This window comes from Rhincodon typus, chromosome 13, assembly GCF_021869965.1.
Source record: "Rhincodon typus isolate 14 chromosome 13, sRhiTyp1.1, whole genome shotgun sequence".
NCBI lineage: Eukaryota > Metazoa > Chordata > Chondrichthyes > Orectolobiformes > Rhincodontidae > Rhincodon > Rhincodon typus.
Window position 1 is genome coordinate 33,194,478 of NC_063344.1, and position 25,969 is coordinate 33,220,446.

General features: G+C 39.1%; 2 protein-coding genes across 5 annotated transcripts in view; both read left to right on the forward strand.

Annotated features, from left to right (window-relative positions):
* Positions 1-9,775, forward strand: part of atp13a3 (ATPase 13A3) — a 129,628-nt gene extending 119,853 nt beyond the window's left edge. Inside the window, exons 32-34 of one of the 4 annotated variants that reach the window (XR_007263487.1) lie at positions 3,445-3,531; positions 4,375-4,650; positions 5,307-5,414. Coding sequence is in view for 2 of the 4 variants with exons in the window: in XM_048604249.1 (XP_048460206.1) it covers positions 3,445-3,570; positions 5,307-5,519 (339 nt within the window). In the remaining 2 variants the exon portion in view is untranslated. Of the gene's footprint in view, positions 1-2,504; positions 2,659-3,444; positions 3,571-4,374; positions 4,651-5,306 lie in introns of all 4 variants that reach the window. The other 3 variants (XR_007263488.1, XM_048604250.1, XM_048604249.1) reach the window with 3 other exon arrangements.
* A 9,994-nt stretch (positions 9,776-19,769) lies between these two features.
* LOC109931700 (leucine-rich repeat-containing protein 15-like) lies at positions 19,770-25,902 on the forward strand. Its single transcript, XM_020530966.2, has 2 exons — positions 19,770-19,873; positions 23,298-25,902. The coding sequence occupies exon 2, from the start codon at positions 23,303-23,305 to the stop codon at positions 25,214-25,216; it is 1,914 nt and encodes a 637-aa protein (XP_020386555.2). The 5' UTR covers positions 19,770-19,873; positions 23,298-23,302; the 3' UTR covers positions 25,217-25,902.
* Positions 25,903-25,969: the final 67 nt, after the last annotated feature.

Genomic DNA, 25,969 nt, shown 5'->3' on the forward strand with positions numbered 1-25,969 from the left:
AGGTCTGGACCCTTCTTCAGAAATGGTGGAGGGGAAGGGAGCTCTAAAATAAATAGAGAGAGGGGGAGGCGATGATAGTAGGTCGATAGAGGAGCAGATAGGTGGACAGAAGACAGACAGGTCAAGGAGGCGGAGATGAAGCCAGTACAGGTAGGTGTAGGTAGGGAGTTGGGATGGGGGTTGTTCAGTGAGGAGGGAGGGCCGGGTAGGTGGGAGGGAAGACGGACAGGTCAAGGAGACGGGGGTGAGGCTAGCAGGTAGGAAGTGGGGGTGGGGGTTGATCAGTGAGATGGGAGGAGCGGATAGGTAGGAGAAAAGACGGACAGGTCGAGGACGCAGGGGCGAAAGGGGCTGGTCTTGGGATGAGGTCTGGGCTGGGGAGATTTTGAAGCTTGTAAAGTCCACATTGAGACCATTGGGCTTCAGGGTTCCCAAGCAGAATATGAGGCGCTGTTCCTCCAGCCTTCGGGTGGCACCATTGTGGCACTGGAGGACGCCCAGGATGGACATGTCGTCCAAGGAGTGGCAGAGGGAGTTGAAGTGGTTTGTGACTGGGAGGTGTTGTCGTTTGTCACGAACCTAGTGTAGGCGCTTCACAAAGCGGTCTCCAAGCCTCCGCTTGGTTTCCCCGATGTAGAGGAGGCCACATCGGGAACAGTGGATACAATATACTCCATTAGCGGATGTGCAGGTGAACATCCATTTAATGTGGAAGGTTTTCTTGGGGCCTGGGATGGAGGTGAGGGGGGAGGTGTAGGGGCAGGTGTAGCACCTCCTGCGGTTGCAGGGAAAAGTGCCGGGGGTGAGATGTAGTGGGATGCAGAGCAAGAAAACCAATTGAGGCCACTTTTGTGGCATAGGTGATGTTATACAGTATATGAGGTATCATATTTGTTTAAATTTGATTGTCTTTGTAACACATCGGACTGTGTAACTCTGTATAATCCTGAATACGACTGTGCCAGCTTAACTTCATGTTAATTCAGGATGTTCTATGGCTTGATGTCTGTGTTGAGAGGCTGCTGCAGCACATGGAAGCAAGATGGTCAAGGCACATATAGGGCTATGGCTTCTGTTGACACCACTGCTCCTTGTTCTGAAACTTTCCTGTATTTTCCCTTGGCCTCTGTGTCCAAAAGTGTTGGTATGAATGAGATGGTCAGTGATATCTTAGGGAGGTGTAATGCTTCCATGGAGCCTAAGCATTAGGGACTCTTCTGGTCTCTGTCCTGTACAGTGCATGGTTCTATGAGTAATTATTTTCCCCCTTTAAATGACTTCACATTAGTGAGTATTGCAGGCCTCTCATTCCCAGGTTGTGATAGCCCTTTCTGAGAACGCCATAGGCTTCATACATCTCCAGGTTCCCACGCAACAATCTATGTTAGCCTTCATCTGCCCATCTTTTCTCCTCCCAGCCCCTGGCGTATGAAGTGACCATGGCAGATGTGGTCATACATGCTTTCTCTGGAGCCAGAGTGCTCCTGACCATAGATGAACCGCATCCCCTGCATTACAACATTCCCATCCATGCTGTACCGTGTCACCCTCTTACAAATACAGTTACCCACCTTCCCAGCAGCTCCCAATCCCGATGAACAGGTTTTCTTCCCATAACAGCAGTCGCCCCCCTTGTCATGCTGTGTCTGGTTCTAAGGAACCAGCATGTTTGACTTACTTCATCTAAAAATTCAATCAGGTAACAGAAGGTTGTTAAAATATAGTCTTTATAGTATAAGTATAATCTCTTATAGTCAACATTCATTCATTCCTCTCTGTTGCTCTGCTACATGTATTGCATGAACCTAAAGCAGATGCATTGACTGTTTTAAACATCCTGTCTAATCAACTAGGTTGGTGCTGGTATTGCTACATGCTCATTTGATAGAGGGCTTTTTATGGTTAGATAGCTCCTTATTGGATGTCATGATTATCTGACGTACTGGTCTCTAGTATAGTAAATGGAGCTCCCTGGGACATGAGCAATCCTTCCCTATAACTTGAATCATAGTACAGTTGATGAAGCAAGCATACTTTGGTGAGTGGCCCTGAGTCCATGCAACAACTGTGTTTCCTGACCAAATATATCGATTTTCTCTGGCAGCGATGAAGCTAGTTGTTTTGAAGAATGCACTTTCTGTGGTTTAATTCCTCCTTTTGAGCTAAATAGTTCTTAAAATAAGGATATGTTTCTTATTCCTTACAATGTTTCTTTTTAAATATTATGCAGGTTATCCCAAAATATCATTCACTGTTGCCTTTGTGACTTCTGTCATTGCTTTTGGTTGCAGTATTTTTAGAACATTATAATTAGACATTGTCATATCAATAATTAAAATCACTTTTGTTTTTTCTCAATATTTATTAACTATAAATTGATGTGTACACTTTGGGCCAGATTTTAGCAGAGTCAGTGAAACTCCAGGAACCTTTAGAATTGTAGGCAGAAGCCAGAAGTGGAAATGCCACCCCAGTTTATAACACATCTCATTTTTTTCCTGTAGGGTAAAGGGGGCAAGGCATGATTCACATTGGAGGAAATCCCAGAGCTCGATGTACTTACCATGATCTGAAGTTTTTAAATGCGCCACTTTTTAAACTTAAGAAAAGCAAGCTGGAGCAGTAAATAAGTTCTGTAGCACTGTTTTGATTGACACTGTAAGTTGGAAAAAAATAGCTTCCGGTCATGTAATTTCATTCGACCTCTTTATTGACGTTTCCCAATGCGTTTGTTATATAATTATGAATGATTGGCTGAGTTTCAAAACAAAACTAGTTATATTAGCAGGTTGTTGAATTTACAATTTGATTTGAGAATTTAAAGAGTCTATAAAAGGATTAAATACCTTTGTTGGGTCTGAAAAGAAGTTTGGTTTTATTAGAGATTAACCACTCGAGCTTTAAAACTTCTGAATGGGTTTTATGAGTGGGATTTTTTTTCTGAGTCCAGGTATGTAGGAGTGAGAGTGTAGTAGATTGTTTAAAAGATTATTTTTTCTTCTTGGCATTCTCCTGAGGTCTGCCCAAGTGGAGGCTGGATAGGGATTTATTGAAGTGTGATGGGGGCTTGCATTGACGTGAATATGGCATGGAAGGTATGATGGTACATTTGCTAGATGAGGTATCATATAGAAGTGTGAGAGACAGTATGATCTTAGAATGCCTAACAGTTGGAACAAATCCCAAAGAACCATTTGTGAGCCTTCTAATCAACCTACTTCAGCACACACACACACACACCCTGTAATGTGCTGTGCATCCTGAGTTCAGTTACCTGCCTTAGTAGCTAAAATCTGGCCCCTTGAATCTTTAGCAATCACTGCCAGCGTTTGCTTAATGTTTTACACTGTTGCAATTAATTGAATGTTAGAAATTGATAATTTGCATGCGTAAATTAATTTTTATTTAGTCTTTATTCTTCCCACCTACTGCAATATCTCACAGACTATTCTACTTGACTTGATCCTATGGAAACTTGTGTTCAAGAAACAGGGACTCGAACTTAATCATTTCACAGCCATTTACGAACAGGTTGGACTTTACATCCTTCTGTTGTTTTCCTGCAGTTCAGTACGTAACTCCAAATTACTTGTCCAGCAAAGAAAAAGCATGATTTGTTTCTCTGCTTTTCACCCTTCTCCTGCTATTCGTTGTGTAAGTTGCATTGCTAGAAGATCCCCTCATCAAATTGCTATTAGGAAGCATTAACCAGTTTAATCATATATGAAGGACTTTGTTTTTTTTATGAAAAGCTAACGCAATGACTAAGCTTCACTTTATAAGTAAAATGTTGAGACAGCTGGGGATGCGCTTCATGTGGATTTCAAAGCAGTGTTTGCATTTTGTACTTTTTTAAAATCTTTACATTTCTACTGTTACTGTTAAACATCTCTGATCTAAAACTGATTTCAACAATCTAGTTTCATGAGTTGAGTTTTACAATGGTAGAATAATTGTAACATCTTTGCCACTTAAATTTTGGCATTTACTGTCTCCTTGTTCATGGGATGTGAATATTGCTACCAATTCGGTTATTGTGCGACGACATTTGGAACTACTTTATACAGTCTGTGTATGCACTTCAAAAAAAAAAGCTTATTTTGTAATTCAGAATAAACCTATGCTTGAGGTGATGTAAGTGTTTTAAAGAAAACGATATAGGTAATTAAATTTAACAACAATACCCATATATGGTCAGAATAGCCGGAATTCTTCTGTGTAGAATACCACTGCACATGGTTTAATGATGATTGATTCCAATTGGCTCTATCAGCTTTATGCCAGGATACCCCCATTCATTTGAAAATAACCAAAGATGGTTTCTTGAGACTCACACCCTAGGGAAGAAAATATGATACCTCGTTTTATTGACAGACCTGCATGACAGACCATTGCGGCTAATCCCTTCAGTTCCTTGCAAAATAAGCATAAACAATGTGATTTGAAAAAAACCGAAGAACTGCTGATGCTGGAAATCTGAAACAAAAACAGAAATTGCTGGAGAAACTTAGCAGGTCTGGCGACATCTGTGGAGATAGAGCAGAGCCAACACTCTGGATTCACTGACCCTTCCTCAGTCCTGGAATTCTATCCATAAGGGCAATGTGGGGCAACCTACAGCATATGGATTGCAGCGGTTCAAGAAGGCAGGTCAGCATCACTACCCTCTCAAGGGTAACTAGGGATGGGTAATAAATGCTGGCTGGCTAGCGATGCCCACGTCCCATGAGTGACTAAAAAAAAATTGAAGTCCTGTCTATTGCAAAATTGAAATGAACATGTGAAATTGAGCAAAAGACAGAGTAGCCAATTCAGATCACAAAGTGTCCTGAATTACAATATTGTATTGTTAGATATTGGAGCAGAAACAATATGAGTGGAAAACAACTAGAACCTTTTGCTCTGGTACATTTTCTATCTTTCAGTCTAAACTAAGGATCACTTTGGCCAACAACTTGGCTAACATTCGGTCTCTATGGTCATTAGCCAAGATTATATAAATTGTATTTGAAGAGTTTCTTCAAGGCGCAATCCTCATAAAGACCCCCGTTGGGTTGAGGACAGTTAAGTCAGATTTGTAACTCACTTGGGTAATTTTTTTTTTAGTAAATAGAACTTATGACAGAACAAAGCTTTAGAAATATTGGAATTTGTGGTATGGCTAATCATATGTCATGGAGATAATTAAAATGAAAATCAGTACAAGCCTTAGATTGCTACCATACTGTAAGCACAACGTATTATATTTTTTAATGCTTTAATTAAATAAGTATCTTGATATTAGCATTTTATTTTGCATTTCAAAGGAGGTCCTTGATCGGAAAGGCAAGAGGTGCTTATCGTTTATCTTCTGCTCTGATAAACGAAGACCAAAGGCCAAGTATATGCACGTAGCCCAGGAATTATTGCTGGATCCTGATTGGCCTCCAAAGCCCAAAACAATCACAGAAGCAAAAACAAAATCCCACAGGAACAATGCATGCCAAATAATTACTGTAGATGAACAAAAAATACCCTGATTCAAGTCAACAATACAATTTGTTGATCTCATGGTGGGATATAACAATAATGAGAAAGGGCAAAATGATTAGCCAAGATTATATAAATTGTATTTGAAGAGTTTGTAATTTAGCAATTAGTTCTACCTTTTGGGGACATGGAGGGACTTTCAGATTATACAGAAGCATGCTTTCAAAAATAAATTTGAGGTGGAGATGAAGCAATTTTAATATATTTCAAACAATAAACTTAAAGTAATATTGTTTTAAAAAATGGATGAATATTTTATGCAACTATTGGTCAATTTTCATATAAGAATTATTTTCATTAATGTTATATTCCAGCCAAAAAGTAATGTATATTTGAGTACATTTTAATACTAATTGTAACAAGCAAGCAAGGTTGTACAGCTGTTTGAAGGAATGAAATGCTTCTTATTTGTGCCTAACTGCATGTATGCAGCTCAGCTGACCAGTCTCTGAACACCAGTTCAAGTCTCCAGATTGTAAAGATCAAATAGGAAAAAACAATTTTTATTGGGGACTAAAACTTATTACAGTGGCCATCAGATTTCCTTTTCCTTTACAAAATAGATAAACTTCATTAAAATTAGTTGCAGCACAAAGCCAAATTTTATTACTGGTTTTCCTAATTGAATCCAAACTAAAATCAACAGTGCTGTACTGCAGTTTTACAATTATGTAGATTTGAAAGGTCACTGCAGTAATGTCAATCATGTAGTGTAATATAGAGGCTTACTTGCAAGGAGTCCACAGTATTTAATGCATGAATTTTAATGGCTTGAGAGTTAAGTAAGGGATAGATGTAATTTCTCAGTATGTGCTCTTGTGAATGAAACTCTTGTGTTAGGAGCAAATGAGTGGGCATTTTGCCTACTTCCTCAGAATAGTTTATTTGAGTTATAATCCTGCCATCAGAGAGATGCATCCAAACGATGATACAAATGTTTGGATGTAAGTGCAGAATAGATGTTTTAAAAAATGTTACCAGAGTTGAGAGAATGTGACTGTCAGTAGAAAGTTAAGGCATATTCTATCTGGAAAAGAGTCTAGGAGGGTATCTAATAGAGGCTTTTAAAAGTCTAAAGGGATTTGATAGAGTCAAATTGAAAAATATGTGTGGTGAATCCAGAACAGGGAGGCATAAATAAACATTAGCTATTGACAGATCAAGTATAGAATTTAGTAGAAGTTCCTTCTCACAGTGAATTGTGAAAATGTGGAACTCACTCTTCCAGTGAGCGGGATGATTATGTCTTTGATTCTGCTGAAAGTCTGTTCCTTTACCACAAATTTCACTGCATCATTCTTTCCACCATTGCCAACAGTGCCTTCTGCTATCCAAGCCCTATTCTCTGTAATTATCTCCTTAAGCCTCCCAACCTCTTTCTTTCATCTTTATGATCAGGCTTTTGGTCACTTATTCTTATTTTGGTGTTGTGTTAGTTTTTTAAAGATATTTTATTGCATTAAAGGTGTATGTGTTTGAAACAGGCAGCATTGATGCAGGCTAAGGATGATTGGATTCACTAATGAGCTACTGGTGATAAAATGATACAGAGGGAAGGGTATTAAGAAGAGATTAGAGTGGGAAGAGGCTAATTGAGTATAAATACCCATCAAATAATCGATTTCCAAGTTGTGAAAGTCGACTATGTGCAAAGTAAAATTGTGTTGATTGTACTTCCTTCAATTCTCAGCTCTTTGTAACGGTAAATAGTGAGAGTTCTTTGACTGATGAACACTTGTTCCATTTTGATGTTTATAATGACATGGGATAGGCATGTCGATTTGCACTTGCAGTGTCACTTTTAAATTATCCCATCAATTTGGCTATGAAGACTCGAGTACACTTTATAGATTCAGTGTTTAAGATTGTTGCAACTAGCAGCACTGGAATTAAGGAAGTTATTTGAACAGTTTGCACATATGTAAATATGGTAAGAAGTACAACTAAAGACAATGGAGGAAATTTTAAACAGTTTTCAACAAGAACCAAAATAGCATCTGATTTCTCTTTAGTTCAAGAAATTGAAATGGCACTTTTTCAGATCTGTTCCATATAGAATGATTTCAGGTTTATAGATTTCAGGTGGACAACCATTCATTACTATGACAAGATCAAGAATATCTATTATTAACCAATCCAACTTCTGTTGGACCAAGCCCAAGACTGGTCACTGCTAAAGTGAATTGCAACATTAGGATTGATATTATAATTCTGTTCAGATTGGTGGATCAAAAACAAGGGCATTCTACAGTCTTTTGTCTGGTTAATCTCATATGCATGCATTTCAAAGTTGTTTTAGGAATTTATGCAACTTATCCTATTATTAACCTTTTATTAATTTTTAAAATTTTAAATTATTTATGCTCAATAGATTCAAGCCAGATGTGTAGTTTCAGCTATTTTATATGTCATTACTGTTAGTAATTGATGAATCATTAAAAAAAATGAAAAAATACAGATTCATACATTAATTCCTACCTCCATCCATCCCTGCCATCTACAATTTCAACACTTGTTTTTGTGTGTCAGTTTTCATTTGAGCTTATCCTGAGGTTTTCAATAGAATTTGCTGTAAAATTCTTCAAAGAAGCAAGTGCCCTATTCATTTTTCATGAATTTGTATCTTGTATAAACTCATTGTCTGCTGAGGAATCAATTCTATATGATTGTGTGTCCTTTGTACTTATGTTGTACGATATTCACTTGTTTATCTGTATCTTCACGTTTTGACTTGATAGGGTTCATTGTTAATTTCATGAAAATACATTTTAATATTTGTCTTATCAAAGATTTTGATCCAATTTAAATGGAAGTGAGGGAAGTCTGTGAGAAGAATTATTTTATGCAAAATAGCTCCTCAGCTACAAATATGTGTACCTGTAATAGAAATTGGCCAGGTCTATCTGTGATCCGAACAACCTTTGTCATTTTTTTCTAAGTTATGAGTAGTTGTTTGTGTCCTGAAATGGTTCCATTCACTTTAATAGGAGATTGGCTCACAGTCAGTCCAGAGTGATTTCCCATCAGTAGAATAAACATAAGCCTGCTAATTTGGTACATTACCAAGGCTGTAGGGTCTGCTGTACCTTCCTTCAACCTGTCTACCTTGCTACCTGTCTTTTTTGCCTTGAAGACATTTCTTAAAACATACTTTTGTAACCAATTTGTTTATCTGTGTTCTGTGGCTTAGTGTAAAATTTTGTTTAAGTTGCAACACTCCACATTCAGTAAGTATTCCTAGAAAGTGAAATTATTTCAGTGCTTTTGAGACAAGTTCATAAATGTCAAGCTTTCTGTTCTTGGCCATTTGAAACTAATTGTCATGAAACTGGATATCTTTACATAGAATATATATTTTAATCTTTTTTGATGTACTGACTTAACATAGAAATCTATTTACTGTTTAATTTCCATTTTTTTAATCTGTTCTCTGCTGCAAGAACATCTAAAAAAAGAGTAAGCAGTTAGTTAAGCAGTATTTTTTTAAAGTTTGAAGTGATTTCAAGATTTTTAGAATAACTCTGCATGCCTATCTATTTCATCCTGATGAATCTGTCATGTTCAATCATTTGCTTTTTGTTTTATGTTAAAACTTTGGAATGCTGTATTTTTTTGATAAATATATATTTGAATAAGAGCATTAGCTATGCTGGCAATTAACCATTGAAACTACTTTGTTTATTTAGGTGATAATGGAAGCAAAGAGAGCCAATAACACACTGATTTAGGAAACATTTTACAAAAAACAAAATATCACTTACTTTTATTTAAGTAAAAATATACGTTTTTGTAATTTGTTATATTTAAACCTTATTCCTCAGGGAAATTTTTATTTTAGAATGTATCATTTGCAGGACTTTTTTTTGGAAACCTAATTATTTTAATGCTTCAAATCTATGCCATGCTGGAAATTCTAAAATACAAATAATGCATGAAAATATTTAACCAAATAAAACATTCTAGCTTCCCAAATTTGCTTTCTATCTTGAAATGACATAACTTTTTTCAAAATTTTGTATATAAGATGACATTTTCTACCTGTAATTTATTCTATTTATTTTGATTTGCATAGATCTTAATTGTGATGTATATATTTGGTAGTAAATTTCCTTTATGTACATTCTTAACGTTCATTCAATTTTATTACGGCATGCTCTTAAGTCATGTAACACTATTCTGATCATGACCCCATCTTGTAAGTTCTTCTTATGATTTATTACAAAAGAATAAACATTTTTCAAATCTGTGACTGTAACTTAAAGTTAATTTTTATTTCCATGTTGGGGAGGAAACTTAATTAAACTCTGCAAAAGACAATTCATTCATCTTAATTTTGATAAGTGTTTAACGGCAATAGACAATAAATGGAAAACTCTTTAACTTCAGTCACTTCTGTGCCAAAGCTATACTCCACTATAGATTTAGATGACCTGCGGTTTGCAGATAACTGCAGTGTTGTAACCCTGCCCATCTGCATCATATTTACATGCCATTCTCAAAATCTTCAATTCTGCATGCAAGAAACTCTGTCCTTGAATTTTGCCAGGACAAAGCATAATATATTAACTTACCCATAAGCTCCTCTGATGCTGCTTGGCCTGCTGAGTTCATCCAGCTCTGCACCTTGTTATCTCAGCTAAATAATCTATCTCTCGTGTTGAGAAAGAGACTTTTGAATATGTTGGGTATTTTCTTTATCTTGGCAGTCACCTCCCTGAGGCTGTCATTGATAAGATGATTCAGCACTGGATCATGTTTGTCAGCTCAACCTTCTACATATTCCAGCAGTGATTGTTTGACAGCAAAAATCAACACAAGTCAACAGGAGTCCTAATGTACAGCATAGTTGACATTATCACATTTCCTGTACTGCACTGAAATTTGGACTGTGTATCTATGACACACAAGACAACTATAAAAATTGTATCTCTAATGCCTATGTAGCATCCTCTGGGTTCAGTGTTAAACAATATTGACCTTGAAGCCAGCTCCACATGTATTCAGACAAAACTCATTCGCCATCAACTTTGAAGGACTAGATACTATTTCAACAGCCAGAAAGCATCTCACCTGCCAGATCCTGTTTTCAGTGTTCCAGAGAGGACAAAAAATGCTTTGGGGTATTCTGAAGTTCTCCTTGAAGTACGGTAATGTGCTCAGTAGTGACTGGGACATGCTTGTTGCCAATCATTCAAAATGACAACAACTTGCCCACCTGCTGGGAAATCCTGCTCCATGTGCGCAAAGATTGGTGATTCAAGAATCATTATTCAGTCACATTAAGCTCCATGGCAGAAAACTGAGCCCCTGACTATAATAAAACAATAAATATTGGATTGAATTATCTGTATCACAAACAAATGTGGATTATAAAGCCAGCCAGTATGGATTTCTTTACGTAAAATCATTGTTTAAATATCCCGTGCTGGAGTTATTGAAGAGGTAATGTTTGCTTGGATAAAAGACACAAAAACATCTAAAAGGTCTAGTTAGAAATAAATTTATAAATTATTTTATTCACGTAAATGCCACTGGCAAACCTAGTATTTGTTGTCCTTGGAAAAGTGATGGTGAAACCATTTCTTGAACTAGACAGGTTGGTATTTCTAGATTGTTTTGTGTTTTTTATCCTATTTATTTATCTAAGTTAATATCTATAATTCCTTCATTTTCCCATTGTAATTTCTCATCTTTAGAGGTCCCTTTACTGATCTCTTTTCTACACATCTGTCGAGCATTTTATATACCTATCCTGTTTACTCTTATTCTACCTTCACTTTGTCAATTTCTTGGTCATTTTGATAAATGCTAATATCTTCTCTTACTATCTGCCACTCACCAAAGGAATTTCTGCTTTAGATCCTGGTCAAGGCAATGATTCCTCACAGGAGTGTGGCCAGGTGTCTAAGTCCAAGTCCATGGTGCTACAGGCCCCTCAGCTGCGCAGAGACGATGAAGAACAATGGAAGAATAATAGCGATAGCGGATCCCTGGTTAGCAAAACAGAGTTTCTGTCACCGTAGATGTGACTCTGGGATGATGTGTTGCTTCCTTGGGGTCAAGGCAAAGGATGTCAGAGTAGTGGCAGGATATTGTCCTGGGGTTGGGTGAATAGCCAGAGATCGTGGTCCATATTGCTACCTAATGAATTAGGTAGGAAGGAGAATCACGTCCTAAAAGGAGGTTTCAGGAGGCTCGGAAGTAAATTAAAAGTTGGACCTTGAAAGTAGTAATTACAGGATTGCTGCCATTATCATGTGTTTGTAAGAACCTCCTCCAGTGCCAGTAGACCCTTTCTCTGGTAAGGAAACTGTACAAAGTACTCCAGATGAGGCCTCACCAGCACCTTATACAACTGCAGCATAACCTCCCTGTTTTTAAACTAATGAAAGACAATATCCCATTAACCTTCCTAATTACTTGCTGCACCTGCAAACCAAGTTTTTGTAGTTCATGCACAAGGACACCCAGGTCCCTCTGCACAGCAGCATGCTGCAATTTTTCACCATTTAAATAATAGCCCATTTTGATGTTATTCCTCCCAAAATAGATGACCTCATTTACCAACATTATACTCCATCTGCCAGACCCTTGTCCACTCACTTAATCTATCTATCCCTCTGCAGACTTTCAGTGTCCTCTGTATCGCTCATCTTGGTGCCATTTACGAACTTTGACACACTACACTTGGTCCCCAACTCTAAATCATCTATGTAAATTGTAAACAAGGTTTTGGAGTAGATTTGTAGCTCGGGTTGTGGTTGGTTGGCTCACCGAGCTGGTTCATTGTTGTTCCGCAGACGTTTCATTACCTTGCTGGGCAACATCATCAGTGCAGCCTCTGATGAAGCACCATTGTGTTTTCCCACCTGGTTTTTAAACTCTGGAGTCCGTTGAGCTGGATTACCTCACTTCCAGTTTTCCATCGCAGTGGAGTGTATACGGGGTGTAGTGTAGTGGGTCTTTGGGTTGGGTGAGCAGTTGTTGTTGGGTTGATATGGGTTTGTGTGCCGCACACAAGATTCCCTGCAGAGACCATGACAAACACTACATCGGACAAACTGGAAGGAAATTAACAACAAGGGTACAATAGACATCAATTGGCTACAAAAAGACACGACCAATACTCACTCATCTCTATCCACATGGATAAGGAGAACCACCAATTCGACTGGGACAACACCAGTCCAACCAACCATAAATTATAAACAATTGCAGTACCAACACTGATCCCTGAGGCACACCACTAGCCAGTGATTACCAACCAGAAAAACATCCATTTATCTTCAGAGATAGTGGGAACTAGTAGGAACTGCTGATGCTGGAGAATCTGAGATAACAAGGTGTAGAGCTGGATGAACACAGCAGGTCAGGCAGCATCAGAGGAGCAAGAAAGCTGACGTTTCGGGTCTGGACCCTTCTTCAGAAATGGAGGAGGGGAAGGGGACTCTGAAATAAATGGGGGGTGGGTGTGGTGGATGGAAGGTGGATAAAGGAGCAGATGGATGGAGAGGAAACGGACAGGTCAAGCAGGCGGGGATGGACGCAGTAAAGGTGAGTGTAGGTGGGGAGTTAGGATGGGGTTTGGTCGGTCAAGGAGACAGGGATGAGGCTGGTAGGTAGGAGGTGGGGTTGGGGGTTGTTCAATAAGGTGGGAGGAGTGGATAGGTGGGAAAAAGGATGGACAGGTCAAGGAGGCGGGGACGAGCTGGGCTGGTTTTGGGATGAGGTCGGGGGTGGGGACATTTTGAAGCTTGTGAAGCCCACATTGATACCATTGGGCTGCAGGGTTCCCAAGCGAAATATGAGGTACTGTTCCTGCAACCTTCGGGTGGCATCGTTGTGGATGGACATATTGTCCAAGGAGTGGGAGGGGGAGTTGAAATGGTTCGTGACTGGGAGGTGCAGTCATTTGTCATGAACCGAGCGTAGGTGTTCCACAAAGTGGTCTCCAAGCCTCCCCTTGGTTTCCCCGATGTAGAGGAGGCCACATCGGGAACAGCGGATACAGTATACCACATTAGCAGATGTGCAGGTGAACATCTGTTTAATGTGGAAGGTTTTCTTGGGGCCTGGGATGGGGGTGAGGGGGGAGGTGTAGGGTAGGTGTGGACCTCACAAGTTTCAAAATGTCCCCACCCCCGACCTCATCCCAAAACCAGCCCAGCTCGTTCCCGCCTCCTTGACCTGTCCGTCTTTTCTCCCACCTATCCGCTCCTCTCACCTCACTGACCAACACCCACCCCCACCTCCTACCTAGCAGCCTCATCCCCGCCTCCTTGACCTGTCCATCTTCCCTTGACTGACCAACCCCCACCCTAACTCCCCACCTACACTCATCTTTACTATCTCCATCGCCGCCTCCTTGACCTGTCTGTCTCCTCTCCCCCTATCTGCTCCTTTATCCATCTTCCATCCGCCTTCCCCTCTCTATTTATTTCAGAGTCCCCTTCCCCTCCCCCATTTCTGAAGAAGGATCCAGACCTGAAACATCAGCTTTCCTGCTCCTCTGATGCTGCCTGACCTGCTGTGTTCATCCAGCTCTACACCTTGTTATCATCATTTATCCTCAGTCTTTCTGTTAGTTAACCAATCCTCTATTTATGCCAAAACATGACCCATAACAGAATGAATAATCTTATGCAGCAGTTTTTTGAGCAGCACCTGGTCAAATGCCTTCTGGAAATCCAGATACACCATATCCACTAATTTCCTGTTGTCTACAGCACTCGTGACGTCCTCAAAGAATTACAGTAAATTAGTTAAACATGACCTACCTTTCTTGAACCCATACTGCATCTGCCAATGGGACAAGTTCCATCCAGATGTCTCACTGCTTCTTCCTTGATGATAAATTCAAGCATTTTCCCCACTACAGAAGTTGAGTTAACTGGCCTTATAGTTACTCACCTTTTGTCTACCTCCTTTTTTAAACAATGGAGTCACATTTGCTGTTTTCCAATCTGTCAGAACCTCACCAGAGTTTAGCAAATTTTGATAAATTACCACGAGCACATTTGCAATTTCCCCTGCCATCTCTTTTAGTACCCTGGGATGCATTCCATCAGGGCCAGGAGACTTGTATACCTTTAGCCCCATTAGCTTGCCCAACGTTACCTCTTTGGTGATAATGATCGTTTCTAGGTCCTCACCTGCCATAGCCTCCTTGTCATCAATTATTGGCATTTTTTTTGTGTCCTCTACTGCGAAGACCAACACAATATAACTGTTGAACGCCTTGGCCATTTCATCATTTCCCATTTTTAAATCCCCCTTTTCATTCTCTAAAGTACCTTAACCACTCTTTTTTGTTTTATATATTTGTAGAAACTTTTGCTGTCTGTTTTTATATTCTGAGCTAGTTTACTCTGATAATCTATCTTACCTTCATAGATTTTTTGTGGCTTTCTGTTGACATTTAAAAATTTCCCAATCCTCTGATTTCCAACTAATCTTTGCCACTTTGTATGCATTTGCTTTCAATTTGATACTCTCCTTTATTTCCTCATTTATCCATGGCTGATTATCCCTTTTCCAACAGTCCTTCTTTTTCATGGTATGTACTTTTTCTGAGCACTGTGAAAAATTGCTTTGAAAGTCCTCCACTGTTCTTCAATTGTCCCACCCTATAGTCTTTGCTCCCAATCTACCTTAGCCAACTCCTCCCCTATCTCATCGTAGTCTCCTTTGTTTAAACATGAGATAGTGTCATTGGATTTCACCTTCCCACCCTCCATCTGTATTTTAAATTCAACCACACTGTGATTGTTCCTTCCAAGGGGTTCCCTAACTATTAATTATTCTTGTCTCACTTTACAGGACCAGACCTAGGATAGTTTGCTCCCTCATTGGTTCCATTACATACTGTTCGAGGAAATTATTGCCAATACATTCTACGAATTCCTCCTCAAGGCTGCCTTGACCAACTTGGTTTGACCAATCAGTATATTTTACATGCATCCGTTATTTCTTTGTTTATTGCCCGCCCCACTATAATATTACTCGGTGGTCTATGGACTACGCCGATCAGTGACATTTTCCCCTTACTATTTCTAATTTCCACTTGTATTGACTCAACCATTTTCTCCACAGGACTTACATCATCTGTCACTACCACCCTGATGTCATCCTTAAATATCAGAGCTATACCACCTCCCTTTCCTTGCTGTCCGTATTTATGAATAGTCTGATATGCCTGGACATTTAACTCCCATTTGTGACAAACCTGTAACCATGTCTGTAATGGCAACTAAATCATACCCATTCGCGATGATTTGTGACTTCAACTGATCAACCTTGTTTTGAATGCTATGAGCATTAAGGTAAAGTGCCCTTATGCTAGTTTTTATACCTTCATTTTGAATCTTAACACCCCCACTGGAAGAACATTTGTTTTTAAACATTCATTTTCTGTCACTACCTGGTTTCCACTCACCTTAATGTGACATTGCTCAGCCTCTTCTTGCTTTTTATTTACTGACTTGATTCTCTTTTTCTTCCTTAATCCCTCATCCACTCTAGCTAACTCGGAGCCTTCTCTTATATTCCCATTCCCCTGCCTGCCTAGTTTAAGGCACAAGCACCCTCAGGGAAAAGTGAATCAAAAATTGTTAAAACAAACTAGAGGGTATCAGTTTAAGGTAAGAGGGGAAAGAATACATGGGAACCTGAGGGCCAACTTTTTTTACACAGAGGATGGTGCACATATGGAATGAGCTGCCAGCAAAAGTGTTTGAGGTGGGTACATTAACAAGGTTTAAAAGGCATTTGGATGAATACATGGATAAGAAAGGTTTAGAAAAATATGGGCCAAGTGCAGGGAATTGGGGTTCGTGTGGATGGACATTTTGGTCGGCATGGACCTGTTTGGGCTGAAGGCCTGTCTCCATGCTGTAGGACTCTATGACTATGACTAAGACTAAAAACAAGTCAAAGATTACATTAGATCAAAGAAAATGGCTTCTAAGAATGTCGGAAATAGTGGTAAATCTGAAGATTAGAAGCAATTCAGGGCCCAGGGAAGAAGGACCAAGAGAGGGAAATGAGAAGTTAGATGCAATCTATCAAGGAACCCAGAGGACAACTGTTCAAAGGTGGTATAAAAACAAAGTTGCTGGAAAAGCTCAGCAGGTCTGGCAGCATCTGTGAAGGAGAAAACAGAGTTAACGTTTCGCATCTGGTGACCCTTCCTCAGAACTTTTGGTTTTTATTTAGTATTTAACTCACTGCCACATCTCTTCTAGGCATGCCCACCTTGAAGAAATTCTGCTCCTTTCTCTGACGGGATTTCCATTTCAATCTTTCTTCTTGCCCACTGACATTAATTTCACTGTCACTCCTGGTGTTTGACTAGGTATTTGCTAAAACTCGTTTCCACAGCCATATCACATTTCTCAGTGACTGCCTCCGGCTCAGACTCACCCCACGTGGATTCCAACTGAAGGTTCATCCCTCATGTTTTGAATCCTCCTAGGATCACAGATATCTCCGTGATGTTCAACGTTCCACGGACAGTTGCCTCTCGCCGCATCCTGAGATCCACACTCTGTGCAATGTGGCATCACATGCACACTCTCAACATCTCTCTCCAACAGCATCGCATCACACTGGCTCAGGGCTGCACCACTCCACAGTTCCACTTCATCCTCCAGCTCATTCGTCGTGTCTTCAGTTCTGAGGAATGGTCACCGAACCTGAAACGTTAACTCTGTTTTTTCCTTCACAGATGCTGCCAGACCTCCTGAGCTTTTCCAGTAACTTTGTTTTTGTTCCTGATTTACAGCATCCGCAGTTCTTTTGGTTTTTGTTCAAAGGCGGTTTCGGTATGTGAAAAGAAAAAGATTATCAAGGATAAATATAAGCTGCTAGACTTGCTTTCTCCAGCATTTTCTGTGTTGTTTCAGATTTCCAGCATCTGCAGTACTTTGCCATTATTCAAGTGTGAGAAGGAGAAATTGGGTGCATTCTGCTGAGCCCAAAGTCAACAAGACTCAAACAAGACATGACTTGGGAGTGGGAGTTAAAGTGGGATGGAGGACAAAAGCCATGCTTTGAAGTTGTGGAGTTCCAAATTGTGTCCTTTTGAGTTCTTTACCCAAAAGAAAACTGCATTTGCTTCCGAGGTTAAATAGTTGTCACTTGCCTTTATAACAACAAATTTACAGGCAATGAATGACGACCCCACCCAATTCACATCTACTGAAACCATTGTGCTTGATGCTGCAACATTCTGTCAGGCTCAAAGTCCTCATCTTCCTTCTCAGAAGACTGCTGACACTCTCACAGTTCTTCAACCTCCATCACGTCCCCTCTTTTTCTGTTCCAGTTATGCAGGGCACAAAATGCCAGGAGTATGTTGCTCACTCTGGAATCTACTGCAAGGCCCCTCCAGACCGATCCAAGCATCAGGGCCTCTTCTTCAGGAATCCGATTGTCTGCTCCATGATAGTGCTGGTAGAAGAATGGGCTGTACTGTATCTATACTCAGACTTAGTTGGCACCTGCAGAACTGAGTCATCAGTTATGGTTGCAGAGGGCAGCCCTTGTCTGACATTAACCATCCTTTAAAGGCATTCAGCTCTTGAAATGAAGCAGGAATCTTGGATTTGTCAAGGATATAGGCACTGTGCCACTCAGGATCAAACCATATATTAGCACAGGGGACTTTAAGAGCAGAAGCAATTGACAATTCTTTAAGATGGATGTGCCACTCCCCATAATATGAGCACACTCGTGAATGTCTTCTGGTAACAGTGAATTGAAAACCTTTCTGTTTTACAAATGCCGCTGGCTGTTCCCAGTGAGACCTAATGATTGGGTGATGGTGGTGTGTAGTTGATTACACCCCTTACTTGTGGGAGCTGAGCAAAGGCTTGGCTATTAACATCTGTTGAGAGTCTGATTAATTCCTTGATCTTTCTCGACAGAGCATTTGTCATCTGCCATATGTACTTAAGAATTGGGGCCTGAGAAATGCTGTAAATATCCCCCAGTGCATCAATAAAATGAGCCACTGATGTGCAAGTGTAGCTTTCGAGAGGACAATTGATGTGAGGTTTCTTCTAAGCCATGGCACTGCAGCTCATGTTATCGAAGTGCACACTGATCAGTAACTACCTCTGTTAGCTATCTCTGATATCTGGAGATGGTGGATGCACATTCTGAACAAATAATGATCCAAAAATGCTCTTCCTCCTGAACTATCTTTCTTTGGCTGGTGTCAACTGATGGTCCTTGTGGTCCATGTTGTTGTGTGGCCAGGGTCCTCCCCGACAAATCCTTTACTGCACAGTCTGAGATTGTTAAGGATTGTTAAGACCATTGCAGACCCACAAAGTCAACAGTGTGATGAAGGTAGACAATGATGTGAGCACCTCATTGCTAGAGCAGCTGCAATTTGCCAACTGAAATGCATGATCCTCACAAAGCACCGCATCGCACCCTGCCCTGGACTTCTTCCTATTCCATACTGGCTCCTCCCGCGACAACTTAATCTCCAGTAGGGAAAACATTTTTGGCAGCATCTGATCTGCAGTAGGTAGCAGTTTTTTTTAACAGCCAGGTTGATGCACACTAAAACTCTTCAATTGGACCTTCCCTGTCCCTTCCCTAACTATTGACCTGCCATGCGTGATGCAGCTGCCTCCCTCGCTCGCACACACAATGAGTTCACTGCAATAGTCCATTTATAGGCTGAGCCAGTGTGACCCTCAGACACCTCCTTCTCACTCCAACCCCAAAATGTGTCAATGACTCACTCTGCTGATTTTTCAGGGCCTGGGCACAAGTCTCACACTCATGCCGGTCTATCTGCTGCAGCGTTTGTGGTACCAAGTGCCACATCTCCCTCCCTGACTCTCCCTTTCTGCAGTCTTCCATTGCTAATAACCGCTCTACTGCTGATTTAGAGAGAGATGGGTGAGAATCTACCAAAAGGCCCAACACTTCGTAAACACTGAATCTCAACATGCTGTTTTTAAAACAAAATATCAGCTAAACTCATAGTTAATTCAGTCACCCAGCATGTCATGTTATCCTCTAAATAACTCCATAACATCCTCCCCTATCACTGACCTATGTATTTTTAATAGTAGCTTGGACTGATCCACAGTTTATCTCTTATACTGTGGATAGCAAATTCATACCATCATATGTGACATTGTTTGCAAGATTTCCTGTCTATGTCTTTATCATGTTTCTATGATTCTATATGAGTTTTATAGCCACACATCCGTTTGGAAGTTACAAAGTCATTGACTTGGATTGCCCTTTACTACTTGCTTAAGAACTGTCATTTATTAAAATAGATTCACTCTTCTGTGAAGTGGACCTACTCTTAATAGAGGTAAGGCATTCAAATTTTACTTCTGTTATGTAATATAAAATTTATGAAAAAATACCGCTTCTGTCCAAATAAATAGTGTAGGGGAGAGTGATATTCAAATGACTTGGATAAATGACCTGGCTGCAATAAAACATTTTGGATGGAATGTAAGTTTAGTACATTGATACAGGAAACAAAATTCTTCAGAAAATATCAAAATTATAAATGACAATCTAACTTAAAAGCATATTGAAAACTGAGCAAACAATGTTGGAAATAAAAAGTCATCTTAATGATTCTGGTATAGCTGGTTATAATAAAGAGCCCAACTTCTCGGGAGCTGGTAATGCAGTTATGCAGTTGGAGAGTAAGCTAGTTGAAAGATGTTTAACACAGCACTTGTTCCAGTATCCTCTGTGTACTCTAACAATTTGGAGTGGGATAATGTTGTGTTATCATACTGGAATACTAAAATTTTTAGTCGACTGGTTTAGAAATCGCAGAGCAGTACATTTCCCGCACATCCCCACCATCACTTTTTCCCAAACATAGAGACATCAACGTCAATCATTATGACCCTTTAACTGTTTTGGCTGAAATGAGATAACTCAGTACAAAATGACCCTAAAACTATTTGCCTTTACCTACCTGTGCAGCTCAATTCAAAAGTAGGTACAACGTTTATCCAACTGAGCTATTGTGGCAAAACCGTCAATTTCTATTAAAGGTTTTGAAAATGACCAGAATTTTTCATCAATACCAAAAACAAAATTAGATGACTTGTAAATAGAAAAATATATACAATTCACTGGAGCTAGGAGAAAGTGTGTTTGAAATATCCTTTGTTCTAACAGAGGTGCATTTAAAAAAAGTTTGAAGATGTAACCTGCATTCAGTTTCTAAGTGTTTAAAAAACTATGAACAATAGTGTCAGACATACTCCACAACCAAAAAAAAATCACTTGAGGATCATGAGGTTAGTCAAACTTCACTTTTCTAGGTTAGCAGTGGTAGTGTCTATTCGCTTGAGCCAAAAGTTCAAGCCTCACCTGCTCCAAATCTGTGTCATAATATCCCTGGACAAGGTGAGGAAACATACTTTGAGGAGAGCACCTTCCACCAACTGAACTTTCTCCATTTTGATGCATATTCACTATTCAGTTTATGATTTTAACAAGTAACTATTATCAATAGTGAAAGTAATATTTTTATGAAAATTAAAAAAAAGTTTTCAATATTTGTGGAAAGTCTTATTTTGTGGCAACTGCATTTTTAAGGATTCATACGTACATTGATCAAATTTTATATTTTCTCCGTGAGGCACCTTTAGCCCCTTTAATTTCTTTTCTGTGAATGTTTGAGCTCAGCATTTAACTTGTTTTTACAAATCTGTATTAGAGCAGTAAGTTCTTCATGTTATAGGAACAGGAGTGGGCCATTCAGCCCCTCAAGCCGGTTCCATCATGTAACAAAATCATGGCTGATCTGTGGCCTAACTCCACATACCTGCCTTTGGCCCATATCCCTTAATACGTTTGCTAACAAAAATGCAGGTATTTTATATTTAAAATTAACAACTGATCCTGCATCCACTGCCATTGTGGAAGAGATTTCCAAACATCTAGCGCCTTTTGTGTGCAGAAGAGCTTCCTAACATCTCTCCTGACTCTTCTGGCTGTAATTCTTAGACTATGATCCGTAGTTCCAGAAACCCCAACCAGTAGAAATAGTTTCTACTTATTTACTCTGTCTTCTCCTGTTAATACCTTGAAGACTTCAATAACATCACCTCTTAACCTTCCAAATTCAAGAGAAAAAGGCTTAATTTTCATAAAAGTCCAAGTATCATTCTTGTAAACCTACATTGTACTCCTTCTAAGGCTAACATCTCCTTCCTAAGGTGTGGTGCCCAGATCTGCTTAGTTCTCCAAGTGGGGTCTAACCAGGGTTTCATGTAACCGCACCATAACTTTTACATTTTTGTACTCCATTCCTCTAGGTGCACAGACCAGCATTCCATTAGCTTTCTTGATTATTTCTGCACTTATTTGTGACATTTAAAATATCTGTGCACCTGAACTCTTTGGGCATCCACTGCATTTACCTTCATGTGATCTAGAAAGTACCCTGATCGATCCTTTCTTGGTTTAAAATGAATTAGCTCACACATGCTTACATTGAACTCCACCTGCCACAGTTTTGCCCATTCATCTATTCAATCAATATCCCTTTGTAATATTATGCAATCATCTACCCTGTCTATAATACCATCAAACTTTGTCTCATCAGGAAATCTGAATATCTGACTTTCTATGCTATTATCCAAGTCATTAATAAATAATATGAATAAAGAGGCCCTAACAGAGATCTTTGTGGGACATCACTGATCACATCCTGCCAATTTGAGCACACACCCATTATCCCCACTTTCTGTTGCCTGCCACTCAACCAATTTCCCAGCCATCTCAGTAATTTCCCTCAGTTCCATGGATTTTTAACCTTAGTAACAGTCTCTTTTGTGGTATTTCATCAAATGCCTTCTGGAGGTCCATATGAACAACATCTACAGACAACACCTATCCACTAGCTCAGTCACCTCTTCAAAAAATTCAGTGAAGTCTGACAGGCATGACCTACCTATCATGATATCCTCCTTTTCTACTGTAAATACTAATGCAAAGTAATCATTTAACGTGCCTGCCGTTTTCTCATAGTCATTGAACCATTAAAGTGCGATATTGTCAATGTTGCTCCTTACCACCTGCTTTCCATTTGTGTAACTATAATTTTTTTCTGAATGATTTTGATTTTGCTGGCAAATTTGCTTTCATAATGCCTTTTAGTAACTCTTATAAGCTGCTTTGTGGCCCTTTGTTGGTCTTTGTATCTTTCCCATTCAGCAGGATCTGTGCTTGATTTTGCATTTCTGTCCCTTTTCTTTTTAGCTGTCTATGGCTGTTATTCCCTCTCAGGATATAAACAGATTTTGTATTGTGATGTCTAAAAAAACATCGTCCACTATCCTTCAGTTGTTTTGCCCATTAGCAGATTTTCTTAGTTCACTGTGGACAGTCTCTGTCTCATCTTGTTAAAGTGGCTTTACCTGAATCAAAAACCCTAGTAGCTGATTCTTGCTTTTTACTTTCAAATGCTACATATAACTGTTTGATGTTCATGCACAATTAGGTTACTAATTAAATCCGGCTCAATACTCATTCCTATATCCAATATTTCTTGTCCCCTTGTTGCATCCAGGACATATTGCTGTAAGAAACTATCCCAGAATACTCCAGAAATTCACTACCTTTCTGTCTGGTACTTGTCTGCCTTTCCCAATCTCATTGTATGTTATCATATCCAGGTAACAACAAAAAATGTACCAAAATCTTCTCAATTTTATTGAGGTATTCTCAGTGGAACATTGACATGTCTATTGAATTTGCAGGTGAAATGGCTATGGTCCTGAGCTTATGTCTCTTCGTAAGTTTGCAGATGATCAGTCAATATTTCGGCTGTCCTGAGGAATGTGATTGCTCCACAATTGCAGCAAACTGTGGAATCAGAAGTGGAAAGATACTCACAAAAGTACCTGGGCTTTTACCAGCAAATTTATCAATTCTGTTCTTGGTAAACACAAAGATTGCCAAGCTAGAAGCGAACAGTTTTGCAGGGCCAGTAGCTTTGAAACAACTTGTGTTGAATGGCAGTCTTCTAACAGATGTTTCTGAAGGAGCTTTCAATAACCTACACAATCTTAGTTCACTAATGGTGGCAAACAGTTTACTGAAAATATTGCCTGTTGGAGTTCTTGACACATTGGTTAATCTTAAACAACTTTATTTAATTAAGAACAATCTGACCAAAGTGGATCCCGGTCTATTTGATCACCTTATTAACCTAGAAGAACTTTATTTATATCGAAATAAATTAGAAGCTCTTCCCAATGGTATTTTTGACCATCTTGGGTGTCTTATTAAATTGCATTTAGGGGGAAACCAACTTCGTGTTCTTCCAGCAAACATATTTGACAAGCTAAGAAATATTCAAATTCTTAGACTATATGAAAATAAACTTAATGACATTCCTTCAGGCCTCTTTGATAAACTATTAAATCTCACTGAACTTTTACTTCAGGTTAATTGTATTAGAAATCTTTCTAGTGATACCTTTTCTCAACTGCAGAACCTGAAGAAACTAATTATAGCGAAAAATAGATTAGTGAAAGTACAACCAACAATTTTTCATAACTTGCTCAATCTTCATATATTGTCAATGTGTTCTAATAAATTGGTGCAACTTCCAGTCAGCATATTTGGTAAGATGAAGAAACTGGAGAAATTATATTTACATGATAATCAGCTTGTCAATCTTCCAGATAATATATTTTGCAATTTGACTAATTTAAAATTGTTGACCTTGAACCAAAACAAACTTGCCATCCTATCAGTGCATACATTTAATGGCATTGATGATCTTCAAATGCTTTACCTTCATAAAAACCGTCTTACTTTTTTAAGCGATGATATATTTAGTAACCTTCAAAAACTGCAATACCTCTCACTGTATTCTAACCAACTTTATTCTCTTTCTGGAAATGTTTTTAACAACCTGAATAAGCTGACCACCATTCTATTAGAATCAAACAGGTTGCAAAATATCCCACAAGGACTGTTTGATTTCTTACCAAGTATAAAGAAAGTTAACTTGTCCGATAATGTTTGGAACTGTGACTGTTGGATTTTATATTTGAAAAATTGGATTTTGGGAAACAAAAATAAGGTTATGAAGCTCAATGAAATAAGATGTAAAACTCCGATGGATTTGGATAACCAGCTTATTCTAACATTGAATGAAAGCCAGCTGAGCTGCAGTTTTTCACTGACAAATGTTACATCAAAAATGGAGGCTTATCTTCAAACAAGCGAGACCTCAACAGAACAGCATAGTTCTATGCACACAATACAATCAAAATCATTGCAAACAGGGGCTGTGACATTTGCATCCATTCAGAAAGCTGCAGATTCTACCACACTCGCCAGAGAAGATAGGTCTAGAGAGACAATGACCTTAACCACAGCTGATGATATTTCTTCAGCCGAGGTAATTAACAGCATCACAACAAAAATAACAATGTTTCAAAACGAGAAAATGATGAAGATCCAGAACTTGGGTTCTGCAAGAATTCCATGCAAAATAATTTTGCTTTTGTATATTACTCTAAGTGCAATACAATTATGCTTTATACTTATAACTTTATACATTGTGTTTGCTGTTAGAAAAATACTGCTTTGTCAGATTAGCACATTCACTGTGCCTGTTGTTCTTTTGAGGCTTTCAGAAAGTTTCCCACATGCCACAGGATAGAATTACCTGGGTATGATTGGGGCATAACTTACGGCAAATTTGGATGAAGAATTTATACAACAGACTTCCACTCATTTATGACAGATGATGCACACACAAAACTCCTTTCTTAACAGAACCATTACTACATTATTTTGAAAGCAATATGATTTCATGTTTTAGATGTGGGAAATTGACCTTAAATGTTGTTGACATAAAAAAAGGTGCCTGAAGTTGTTAAATTGGGTATTGTAAGTGTAAATAGTTTAAATTAGCAGGTATGAAGTAATTAATGCTTTTATTCTTGTTTCCAAACATTCTTCCAGAGGCAATTCTACAAGCATTTTTTGGCCCACTTATAATGTTTTAAAAGGTTTTGCAGCATTGATTTTGGAATTGTCCTTTCTCCCTAGAAATTGGGAAGCCTTCTCTATCGATAGAGAAGAAGGACAAAACAACAATGGATGCCTCAGAGTGATCATAGAGTCGTTGCAAAACAGAAGGAAGCCATTTATCTGGTTGTGCTATTCTGATCTCTGCAGGAGAACTGCAGTTATTAACATTTCCTGCATTTTGTCATGGCCCGGCAAGTATTTTCCTTTTGGTACTTATCCGATTCCCTTCAAAGACCACAAGTGAATCTGTGATAGCAGGAACTGCAGATGCTGGAGAATCTGAGATAACGAGGTATAGAGTTAGATGAACACAGCAGGCCAAGCAGCATCAGAGGAGCAGGAAGGCTGATGTTTCGGGCCTAGACCCTTCTACAGAAAT

What these genes read in the sequence shown, in the direction of transcription:
- LOC109931700 (XM_020530966.2), top strand. Translation starts at nt 23,303, where the DNA reads ATGGCTATGGTCCTGAGCTTATGTCTCTTCGTAAGTTTGCAGATGATC.